The sequence below is a fragment of the Bicyclus anynana genome, chromosome 5, assembly GCF_947172395.1.
Source record: "Bicyclus anynana chromosome 5, ilBicAnyn1.1, whole genome shotgun sequence".
Taxonomy (NCBI): Eukaryota; Metazoa; Arthropoda; class Insecta; order Lepidoptera; family Nymphalidae; genus Bicyclus; species Bicyclus anynana.
Window position 1 is genome coordinate 6266753 of NC_069087.1, and position 13113 is coordinate 6279865.

Here is a 13113-nt window from a genome sequence, read left to right on the forward strand (position 1 = left end):
ATAAGCGAACGAATGTTAAATAAGCGGGCCGTGATCGACCTCGATCGCCGATTCAGTTGGACAGTAAACGATAAAACGTTATGCTTATATAGCGGAAAATTCCTTTATTTTAAAATATATTGGCTTCACAATATCATAGGCTTACGATTAAAATTAAAAGACGATATGTCGAAACAGTGATAAGAACAATGCTAGTGACTTAAATTACACATTTAGTACATTAGAATATTTGACACAAATGGGTTACATTACAATATTTGATAAAAATTGTGCTTTAAGAATACCTAAATTTAATTTATCTAATAGTGGATAAACTTCCTGATGGAAACCACGTTGGTTTGAATATGTTAAAACGTAACATCGAGCTATAGGGGCGACCTAGCCGGGCTACGTTCACGTACGCATCTGCGAATTATCGCTGCCATTGTTATAATTTATAGCGCAAGTTTGCGACATTGCATTCCTTAGCTGCGATTCGGGGGAGAATGGAGGGCGTGATACCAAAGAGATGTTCGCTTTAGAAAAGATTTATTTGTTTTCGTAAGATATTGCGGGAGCCGTTAACGGTCGTTCCGGGATAAAGAGGTTGGGTTGCGGCCCGTGGAGACGGAAGCGGCGCGGCGGCGGCGGGCCTACGAGCCCTGGCCGAGGCCACCCGGGTTTACATACTCCACACCCATCAGACGACTTTCCGCCGGCATAACGCCCACTACACCTGCGGCAACAAAATAAAAAAAGCTAAAAAGCCCGCCACGGAACTGCGGGGGGCCCCGACAGGACCGCGGCGCTTAAACAAAACAAAAGTATGTCAAAAAGTAACCACGTTATCCGGTGCCCTGATATGGCTACACTTTGTAAAATTAACATGAAATGAAAAACAATATGATGCTAACAAAGAATTTAAATGCGCGGAGTGACGTACCGTGATAACCCTATTCATACAATCGTACCCGCAACCTTTATGGAAAAACTTGGAAATTAATAGTTTATCGACTGACGGAATTGTTGACTCGCACAATATAATGACGGAGGTTTATTTATGATCGATCTCTATTTGTATCACGCACAACCAAAATAGGGAGAGGGTCTTTCCTATGGTGCGGTATGAAATAATAGTTACCGAATTACACTATTTTTTATAGCGTACAGTATATTTAAACACACGTAAATAAGTGAATAATTAATACAGAAGCGAGTCAATCTCACTTCTGGAAAATGAAAAGTTATAAATTGCATATTTTTATGGTTATTTATCAAGTTTAAATGCTCAGCTATTACTTTAATGACCGATACAACGGTACGACTTAATAATGAGTTTCGTTAATATTCAGAAGCCACACATTAAACATTATATAATTACATTACACGATATAATATTCAAGCTTATTTTATTTATGACTAGTTTAGAGGATGGCGATAAGGACGGTCGCACACTTAGCGATTTTATGTTCGAATTAACTTATATAGGTATATTTCGTAATAATTTTGATAAAAATCTTAATTTTGATGAAATTAATTACTGCGAGGCGCTGTAATGAAGCGACGGCTTTGCCACGAATCGTCGATAATCCCTTTCATTCATTGTTCGGGACAGATTTTATCAATTTTCGGATCTTTCAAACAATTAAACTGTTATAATAACATTAACACGAAGAAGGTAGCGTAAAATACTTGCATCCAAAAATATTACACAACAACAACAATAAATATTATTATTAATAACATTATCGCTTAAGCAGTGTAAATATATAAAATATAGAGAAATAACTTTGAAACACAAAGTAGGTATATAGTATCTACATAAGTATACGTTATAATTATAGCAAATATTCAATTAGGTATTAAAATAACACTTTCCAAGCTCGATTATATTAATTTTATCGATTAAACAAAATCTAAACTAACTCTAGAAATATTTAACAAACTACAAAAATAAAAATCTAATGTGATGAAATATTCCTACTCATCCTCTAAACTTAGTAATTATAGAAAACAACTCCTAAGCTAATCGTCTACATGTCTTATCTGTCTAAGTAATTGTTATATTGTAGAAGTTATTCTTAGATATCTAACTGCAATAGTTACGACTGAACACAACGTTTCTGGTTGTTATATAGCTCAAATTACTTCCATTTTTTTTATTTTCCAGTAATTAATCGGACACTGGGAGTCTACAAGATCAATTGAATCAAAAGATGATTAAATATATCAAATCTATAACTTTTATTAATAAACAATAATAATAATTAATCATAGTTATTACAATCGTAAGTTATTTCATTAATTCACGAATATTAAATTGACAGCATGCACGGACGAGTGTAATGACACATAATTAATTTCCTGTTTTGTACACCTGTGTAACAATGAAATTTAAAATGATTCCAATATCTTGTAATTTGCCGGCAATTTGCGCAAAATACCAACGGCTCTACCACAAATAGTGATAATGTATTTCCAATTTTTTCACAATCCAATAATGATATTCTGATATGATTGCCGTTTCATGAGGTTCCGAATTTGCAGTATAAGCACGAACTCTACTAGGGGGAAGAAAAACGCGTAGTCCGCGAGTGCCCTTCCGTGACTACGTGTAAAGTAAATGTTTTAACACTACAATTTATCTTCAAGTTAAGAAGAGTTTATAAGTTGTGTTCAGTCTTGTTTATACGCTAGAGAAATTTCAATTCTACCCGCTAAAACATGCTATATTGAAGATAATATATGAGTAAGTTTAGAATGTTACTATCGAAACGCTAAAGAGATTATATCTAATGAGTTAAACTGGTTCACCTAACCTAAGCCCAAGCATTACTCGCTACATGATGAATAATAAGTCTAGGCTAAAATTTTCAATAAATATGCAGATTACATTTATAGTTGATCCAGCATGGTTTAATGACTGGGTGTCACCCTTTTCATAATTGTATAGGAAAGTTTCTGATTTTACAGAGTCTTGTGACATGATTACTTGATATAGGTATTATGAAAACAATTTCACACTGTAATTATTGCAACAATGGTTACGGGAGAGAGCGTTTAGTCATTAATCTGAGAAAATAGTTTCATCATTAATAATAATATTTTTTTACCAAAATGAAAAATGCGCAAAGGAGGTATTATCGCTTTAAGCGATCACCATTTTACAAATCGCTGTGAAAGGATGTTTGTCATGAAACTATTCTGTTTTCCTAAAAAAAAAATATTATAGCATTTGACTAGGTTTTTTTTTTTATATTATCGGCATATCCTATATATATAAAATCTATCTATTCTTGATGCTTTGCTCACAGGGTATAAGAAATATCGCCGATTTATTCAGCGTTGAAGTGCAAACTGTCTTAACCGTACCCTTGTGGATTGTGCATTTTAAATAATATTTACTGTCTTGCATATTACCGAGTTTTTGAGATAATATTTTTATAAGTTATACAGTTTTAAGAATGTAAAAAGTTAGGTAGAACATAACTTGCATACCAATTGTTTTTAAAAATAAAGACAATATATAAAATCGTTCAAAACATGTATCCTGTGAAATTACGAGTAAAATACTTAAACAATTCAGATAACTTTACCTATCTAAAATATATTTCTTTAAGGGTTAGCTAAAAGAAGGTATTTAATTTGTCTTTCTACAAAATATATACTCAATTTGAGTTAATGTACTAAATAAAAACTAAATTTAATCGCAAAAAAATAACAGGCAACAAAATATTCCTCGATATTTCATGAATATTAAAAGTCATCGTTACTGGAATAACAATGTTCAAAGAACACATCTCACAGTTTTATTATCTCAAAAAAGCTTACGTTGATAAGAGCTTTTCTGAAGCAAAAATATTTAATTCTAATATAAAGCTTATTTATAACAGAACTAATGGTCGCAATTGTCGTGTTTTTATACGCTTGTGGCTTGAAACGTCTGTCTCGCGTGCGGTAAAACGGTAGCTTAAAAGTAATTAGTGCGAAACGATTTGTTTGACTAATACGAAAACAAAACAACCACAGTCGACCGCGGTCACATCTACGATAACATCAGCCATTGCGGTATTAAAAAGTACAATAGATCAAGTTTCCGTAAACGCGGCACCGAAAAATGCGACGTTGCATAATTTCCCGACGCGTTTGCGAAAATTTTGCGCTCGCCTTCGAGCCACAAAAATAGAAAGCCGAAAGCTTACTGGTACAATTATGGAAGAGTGAAAAGGACTCGAATACGCTATGTAGGACAAATAACAAGAAGAGTGTTTGAACAGCTGCGCCTAACTCCCGATTAGGCACTCTTGCGTCCGTGTTTGACGGAACAGTTTATTTTCCTTTGTAGAAATTACACTCGAATTATAAAAAAAAGACTTTCCATGGAATTGAATTTTTGTGCGTAATTTGTTTTAATTAGTGATTCTTGGCATGTAAGTTTTAGTACGTTTGTTTAACTCTCTTTATATATATAAGAAGCTTCTCTGTTATTTAGGAAGTAGGTATTAGCGATATAGCTCTGACCACGTAGAGGGTGGAGAGACAGAGAGGCGAAGCTAATGCGGTATTTGCGCTCGAGTGTTTACTTGACGCGTAGCATTTGAGAATCGTTAAAAAGAATCACTTGTAAACAGAGCGGGGCGCTCGCGTTCAGTCGGATTCTTTCAACAGAATTCTGAAGGTAAACAATAAATAGCATTTCTCAAAACTTGGACGTTTTGTAATTGACGGCGTGGCAGATTTATCTAGATGGCTCAGTCATTGTTAGAGGTGTTAAGTTGTTAGTAAGTTGTTAGTGAGAGTTCACACGAACTTTTCCCGTTGTCTTGGCATAAGTTGGTGAAATAGTAAGTTAGGACATATTCACCACAATTATAGATCAGGAGAAGCGTTATGGGTTAAGTTATATAAATGGTTTGTGAGTATATAAGTCGGTTAGGGATACAGTGTGGGTTGCGAATCGTTAGCAGTTAGTGGAATGCATTGTCGACGGGCGAGTTCACAGATGCATGGCGTGTACATTGTAAACCCCACTGAGCTCGAGTGGGTGGTATGGCAGTAGTGTTGCCAGGTGGTGGTAGTGATTGCCGGATAGTTGGTGGTGCAAGCTCGCCAGGGGATTACCTGCGGGGTACGGCAGCCCGAAGCTAGGATAGCCCGAATAGCTACGTCCTGCCGCGTAGGCGGCGTACGCTGCGGGGAAACCTGCGTAAAAAACAAACAAACGTTAATCGTTGAAAACACCACTCACGCACAACACATTCAGTTATTATCAGATTGCATGCTTTCAATTAATTTGATTCCAATCGGTCGCTTTGTCGACACGGGCACCGGCGATTCGGCCCATGTGAATTTTTGGTCCGTAACACGTGTCGCATTGGCCTAATTTCAAAATAGAGCCGTCACATAAAAGGTAGACTAAAGTATATCGTACAAGCTCGGTACGACATCGTTTTGGACATTGTCCAGCAGATGATATTTTGTAAACATCGTTAAATGTAGCGAACTATAAGTGGACTAACGACGATTTTATGCAATTAGGGAACGTCTTACAGCTTTTCATTAACAAACTTATTAAATTACAAAGTAAACTACTGCTACTCTAGTTCGAAATGTAAGAACAAATTGTGGACTAGTTCGAAACAGACATTATAGCTAATGGCTACGTATAAAACAATATGTTTGCAATATCGGCTTCGTGAACATAAAGTCCGGTACAAAAATGTGGGTGATTGATGGCTGGCCAGTCCGACGGAGGCTGATATTGTGATTACCACACCGGATCGTTTATCATATTATTGCCAATCAAAATAGTGTATCTGTCAGGTTCCGTGATCCATTACGGCGGATGGAAGCACACCTCGACATGTTTGATAATCCATTAATTAGGCGTATCGTCCTGTCTATTGCGTTATGCGTTAAAGTAAATTGTCAAGTCAATTATATGCTATCATGATCCGTTTTGGTACGTTAAGTGCAAATTGAATTATTCGGGGACGGCAGATATATCACATTGGTCAGTCTCGTTCCGATAAAACGATGATTTCGGGATGCGGGGGTTGAAAATGATTCGATTTTACAAAAAATATATATAATGTGAATAGTAATAATAACTTACCGTCAGGAAGAGCACCCAATGACCACATGAAATCTAGAAATGTAAAAACATTTACATAAATTGATCGATCCTTACACCTTAATTTATACAATCGTGTGTTCTAGTAAAACATTGAAACAGTTGACATTTTAAGTGTACCGTGAGACACTATTTTGCTTGGCGAAAATGTTCTTGTGGATTGTACAAACATATGTGTGTTACAATATATACTTAGATAATAGTAATTATTATAATACTTTAAGTGTTCTAAATTTTACTACCACTCAAAAGTTACTAATATGACTTCAATGGGGGATGTTAGTTGCTATCACCAAAGATGATTATATAACTTGACTTAATCGTTAATCTATTCTACACATTGTTAGTCTAAAGCTAAACATGTTAAACAAACAGACATCTTTAAATGTTTTAGAAATGATATTTATTAATCTAAATACTACCGAATTGACCTACTTAATAAGTTAATACAATTAATACTATTTTATTAGTTTATACGAGAGCTACTTCAGATAATACACATTAGAGTGAATTATTAACATTTCATTGTTATAAATAACAAATAATTAACTAAGAGATAAGAAAACTAAAGATAAACTAAAGTAAAACTAAAAAAAAACATAGAAAATAAATAATTCATAAGATTTTTGCATTGCACAAGATAAAAGTCCAAGAATTAATCTAATAAGTACTATAAATACAAAGACAAGTCGTTTTCTTTTTACCTAATCTAATAAATAATAAATAAATAAAGAATAAAATTTACTAAAATCTCACAAAACTCAAATAACATCGACTGTTCATAGGTACCTCTTTTCTTCCAATGATAACATTTTGAAAAGCCGACATCAAGTTGCAAAGCTATTTATAGTAAAAAGCTAGAGAATATAATATCATTTAACAAAATTTATTTTTAAAAAATTTCATCAATTCAGCCCTAAGTAACGTCGTAACTAGAAATTTTCTCTAAGCTGCTTATGTTGTTTATAATGGATGGATATGTAGCAAAACTGGCAAGAATCAGCAGAACCATAGGGCCCTTAATAATAATAATAATAATTTCATATTAAAAACTACTTAAAAATCAGAAAAAATACCAGGCTTAGTACTATTTTCATCTATCTATTTTATAAAATCAAATGGCATTAAGCACCTACAACCTGGTAGAAAAATATTGCTCTCTATTATAACCCTACATAAAATTGTTCCAGATGACTTTACTACTTTTCTTAAAAATGTAATCTTTATATAAACCTTTGTATAACAACTGTCTCTAGAGCTTTACTAATTTATGTTAGTAGGTACACATTTCGAAAATCTGCTATCTAACTGATTCTCTAATGGCAAATTACTAAAATAAGACACTTTGGATATTATTTGTTTCCTTAGATACATTTAAACCAAACGCAAGGGTGGGTACAATAGAAGAGAGGAATGTAAGAGAGTAAGAGGAATGGATAGGATAGATCGTCAGTGCAGCACGATTCGACTAAAAAGAATAATACTGAAAACGTAGGCAAGCTTAGAAGGGTTGGTGGGGATGCTGTTGGAAGAGGATTGCGGATCAAAGGGGCATAGGAGTAGGAAGCGTCGAGTGGGTGAGGGGAGAATAAATGGTCGGGATGTCGAGGGCATGGGCTCCGAGGAGCTCGGAGACCGAGTAGGCCAGGGGCGGAATGGTGATGGGGGTCAGGGTGGGGCGCGGCGGGCGCGGGGTGGGGCGCAGGGCGGCGAGCGCGCGGCGGTACATGGCGGCGCCGGTCGCGCTCGCGCCCGTCAGCAGGAGCTGCGCGGGCGCATGGACAGGGTAGGGAGCGTACCGGAGCGTACCGCCGGCCGCCACGGCGCTACCTAGCAACTCACCGTAGGCGCCGCGTCCGGCGGCTCTCGTCTTCGCCAAGTTCGCTGGAAGCATGACTTCTTTGGGCTGTGCTTTTTTGCATTCCACCTGGAACAAATAAAAAATGATATGAGTAGGAACTTAATGTAATGATCATACGGAATCTATCTACTCGTATATATATATAAGCGATAGGTCACTCATCACAAAAATTTTGAAAACCGCTTGACGTACAAAGATGAAAGACAGTGAGCTAGTTTTTAGTGAGAAGATGCTATATATCCTATTGTAACATGACTGCAAGCGCAAATGCTACAATTTCAGAAATGAATTATGACTTAAACGATTAAGTAAAAAACTTAATTGTGATTTAATTATTTCGTTGCGTCTGTAGACCGCAAAAATTCAAAAGGATGGCAATGTTCAAGAATTAATTGCTATTATTGTACTTGACAGCACTAAGTAAATATCATCACGAAATTGGGTGAGTCGCAAAATTATGGAAGAAAAGGGGGTGACAAAATCAGTCGGCAATCCGTTCTGCTTCACGGTTCGGCTCACAAATTGAATTTTAATATACTTTATCAAGTCAAAGGGCTTAACATTGAATACTCATTACGCAGAACGATAAAATCTAAATGATTAGGTACATACATTTTATGATTTGGAATTGTGAGATTATCATTTTTGATTTGGGTTCAAAACTGCTGTTATATTGCTGATTATTATCTATCATAATAATCATTAACAGTCGATATACGTCCAAAGCTGGACATAGGCCTCTTGCATGGACTTCCAAACAAAACGGTCTCGAGCCGCCAGCATCCAGCGGCTCCCTGCAACCCACTTGATGTCCTCAGTCCATCTAGTGGGGGGTCGACCAACACTGCGCTTTCCGGTGCGGGGACGCCATTCCAGCACCTTGGACTATTTTGTAAATTCTTTTACCAACAGAAAGCCAAGCTTCTCTATTAGTAACTGCCAGAAATGTAGTCAAGTGGATGTATTTCATCCCTGTGATATCATCCTGTTCATAATCACGGATCATTTAATATAAAACAAATAGATATCATTATTTATAGCTGATTGTACTTAGTGCCTGTATTTTATTACGCATATATTCAACCTTATAAGTAGAACTTAGAAAGATCCTAACGAACATTAAAAACAGCGACGAGTAAGGTAAATTAATGTATCTTATAATTAAACTCTACGTTTAATCGATCCATTAAGCAATTTTAACGAACGGTATGGGTATCCTCAGAGCTTGTATCTCCTACCCCAATGGGGTGGCTCAAGGCAGATATAAATTACCCAATCTACGTTTACCCAAACCTCTAGCAATAGAAATTATTTCGCTACCAAGTGAAATACACGCGTAAAAGTATGTAGGCCACAACTGTGTGAAAATGTGACGAAATTTATAACTTGGTTGAAGCTTTTTGTTTAATTTAGAATACATAATATACCTGCGGTTTTCCATACAAAATTTAAATACCTATATATAAGTAAAGTACCTTCATGTTTTTTGTGGATTCGCACAGTGAAATAGTAGAATATTTCGGCACTAGACTAAAGTCACTTGAGTATATTATTTATTAATCCATATTTTGTACAAATAAATCTGATTATATTCTACTTTATTTTAATATAAAGGAGCACAGACAATTGTAATGAAAAAAGAATTTCTAAAAAGCTCACCGCTTTTAAAGAATACATACATAAAACACATGGATTTCTCATGACAAATTGTTACGTTAAAAACCGCTTGGCAGACGGACTAAAACTCAGAGCTACATTTTTCATCGCCGTGCATAATCGTGACGCGCTCCCGTTGTAGGTGCGGTGCATAAAGTCCCGTCCACATTTGTCACGTGGCCGTCATGAGCCGACAAATGAAGGCTTTGCCGCGGCGTTCGCGCACTTTGTGCACTTTGCACAACTTTCTACGCCGACATGAAACTACGTGCTTTTGCATTAACGCCGCGAAGTGAGTGTGAGGCTCCAACGTGTTGAGTATCTTCCCACCAAGTTTTATGCCTAGATAAGGCTGTATAATCAACACGTGATGCTGAACTTGGAAGCTCAGATTACTGCTGAGTACCCGATGTACGTGTTTTACACTGAACGCTTAGGCTTAAAGTTTGATTTACGTTACAAATGATTTTATCTTTTATTTTTGTCTAAAAATGCCAAATGTGACGCAATAGTGGCGCGGCCTGAACAATGGGCATCGGTATTCTTCGATCGTTTGCAACATAAAAGTAGAGAGTGTCGCAATTTGTCACTGCCGTTAAAGCTTTACAAATGAACCAGAGCCTACGCCAGTGACGTAGTCACCCCCATTTGTTCAGTAGCACGCAAACGAGGGGCCTGCCCGACAAATATCACCATAAGTGATATCGCACGAATGAGATTTGTCCGACATTTAGCCAAGCTTCAATTTTCGAATCGATTTAAACATTTTTCCCCGCTGACAAAAAGAGGAAAATTGAATCTGAATATCTGGCCTTATTTCGTATTCGATAATAATTCTATTAAATCTATCCCCAATAATACTGACGGCCATGAAGAAAATTTCGTTCGGGATCCGACGTTAATTGATGTCGCGTCGCTGGCGACCGGAGTGGGAAACAAAAGTTCACAAACAATTCGCATCGGAGTTCGCAATCCCGATCGAGCGTTCGAAATCGCAACGCAGTTTAATGACACGAAAAATAACAAAGGTAAATTGTATTTAGCCCCGCTAGGTAGACGCGCCCCTGACGTTATATCGATTGGATCCGATCGAGTATCCGACATCGACGCAAAGATCTCAGTCTAACCGAGCGTACTTAAGACGCTATAGGCTGGAGCTTACTGCCGCTTGAACTTGAGCCTTCCCGCCCTCAAATTGTGCCCTTAATCCCATCGATGTGTGCGAAATTTAATTGTTTCGCTGGAAAACACCGCGTTTCATACTTCGCCACCTTTGCTGATCACTCGCGCTTCGAGTGGTATTAATGCGCACGTAAAAGCAGTCATTATATTTTTACTCCATTGAATTCTTTTACGGGGAACATTTATTATACATGAGTGATTATTTATCTGAAAATAAAATTTTGCATAGTTGTTAAAATCTGTTAAATTACTCTAGTAAGTGAATCGGTTAGTTCTACCTTTAATGATACCCAGTTTTTGGGTAACCAAATTGAAGATTGGACTTAGCATAGATCAAATATTGGTTAAATGGGTCCACCGTTTAAATTAACTGTTTATGAATTCAAATACCCCGTATTTTGGCAACAATTGGTTTCCAAATATTACTTACAATCTTTCATTTACCGCATAAAGGAGATTACGAATTCGAACACAAACATTAATGTACATGAGTGTTATAAAGAATTTTGCGCGAATAAGTCGATGTTACAACCTTTTCTTCGTTGATACGCTTACAAAATATGCGGCTGCTCGGCTGATGTTTTTTTAATTCACCTTTACGATCCTATAAAAATGTGTCGACGTATAAAAGAGGCATAAAATAATTCTGGAGTAGATTGTAATATGTAAACCGATTTCGTTATCTGCTTTCAATGGAATTTCTCTACATATTGATTAGATGTGGTGTGAGAAGGAATTTTTGTCTAACGTAAAGGTAAAATTGGTTACGCGTGTTTTGGCAATGGTATGGGTATAGTAATAATGTATGTAATGTATATATAATATGGTAGTAATAAGGTAATAATAGGTAAAAGGTGTTGATTATGAATTTCTGACTAAGGAATTCCATTTCAGAGCCCAAAAACTTGACCTGCCTTTAATTATTAATAAAAAGTTAAATTCTATAGAAAATTCAATAACATTTAATACGAGTAAAGTTCTTATTTCCAACTGGATTATTTTTAAATGATATCCGGAAAAATTGTAAAAGTATAAAATCATTCTTGAAAACAAGATTAAAAAAAAATCCGTTCATCTTGTCAGAGATGATCTCAAAAGTGGTGCCTATGAAATAATACACTGGTAGAAAAGTTTAGTTTTGTGTTTGTTTAAATGGGTAAATAGTATCGCCACACCAGTAATTCTGAGGCTTTTAAAGCGATACCGGAACGTGGGTTGTAACATCATTCTGAGCTTTTCTCTGTACTGGACATTATTTAGGTTGGGCCTAGACATTTGCTTTTCAGGTGCTTAGATTAATTATGCGTGTGAGTACAACTTTTCTTAATTGTGAGTATTGTCAACATCTACTGTCTAGTTTAGTTAAAGTAAGTTTCTCCATATAGAAATTAAATAATGGGTCATTAAAGAAAAGACACAAAGAGATCTAATGCCTGCAAAACAACGTTGTTCTACATTGTTTTCTGGCGACAATGTTATTTCATTGCTCGTGTAGAATAGCTAAATGGTGGAAGTTTTAACATTAGTACCTATGTATACCGTCTCAGATTCCTGTCGAGCGAGGAACGATTCGAGAAACTACAAAATAGAGCAACTTCTCGAAAGTACAGTATATGTTTACCGAACTTGTTCGCATGTATGTTGACATTAACTGCATTTTATAGGATTCTGCGTTTGTTTTTCTTAAGCTGAAATTTCTGTTTCCTTTCAAATTCCCGCGGACTCCGGGCAGCCGGCCAAACAGACAAGTTTTATAAGAGGACAAAATATTGCTATTGCGTCTACCTACATAGGTAAAAATGTGCCATTGATCTTTTATATTTGTTTTTTATTCTTTACTAGTTAGCCCTTGACTACAATCTCACCTGATGGTAAGTGATGATGTAGTTTAAGATGGAAACGGGCTAACTTGTTAGGAGGAGGTAGATCCATACTCCTTTCGGTTTCTACGCGACATCATACCGGAACGCTAAATCGCTTGGCGGTACGTCTTTGCCGGTAGGGGTAGGACCAATTAAGAAAATCTCAATCTGCCCAGCCGGGGATCGAACCCAGGGCCTCCGTTTTGTAAATCCACCGCGCATACCACTGCGCATTAGGCCAGCGTGGTGGACTATTGGCCTAACCCCTCTCATTCTTAGAGGAGACTCAAGCTCAGCAGGGAGCCGAATAAGGGCTGATAATGATGATGATGATATTACTAATAACATAGTAGGTACAGAAAAAAGTTGAAAAATATGTTATATTAAATTTAGGTACCCGATGCGAAATACGAATATCGTAAGGACATAGCAATGTACGT

The 13113-nt window shown here is 36.4% G+C and overlaps 1 protein-coding gene across 1 annotated transcript in view; it reads right to left on the bottom strand.

Moving 5' to 3' along the window:
- Positions 1-13113, bottom strand: part of LOC112046921 (uncharacterized) — a gene marked incomplete in the record, with an annotated part of 744411 nt that overhangs the window by 14058 nt on the left and 717240 nt on the right. The window contains 3 exon segments of the mRNA XM_052881817.1: positions 5101-5181; positions 6095-6127; positions 7955-8039. Of these exon segments, the coding sequence (XP_052737777.1) occupies positions 5101-5181; positions 6095-6127; positions 7955-8039 (199 nt within the window).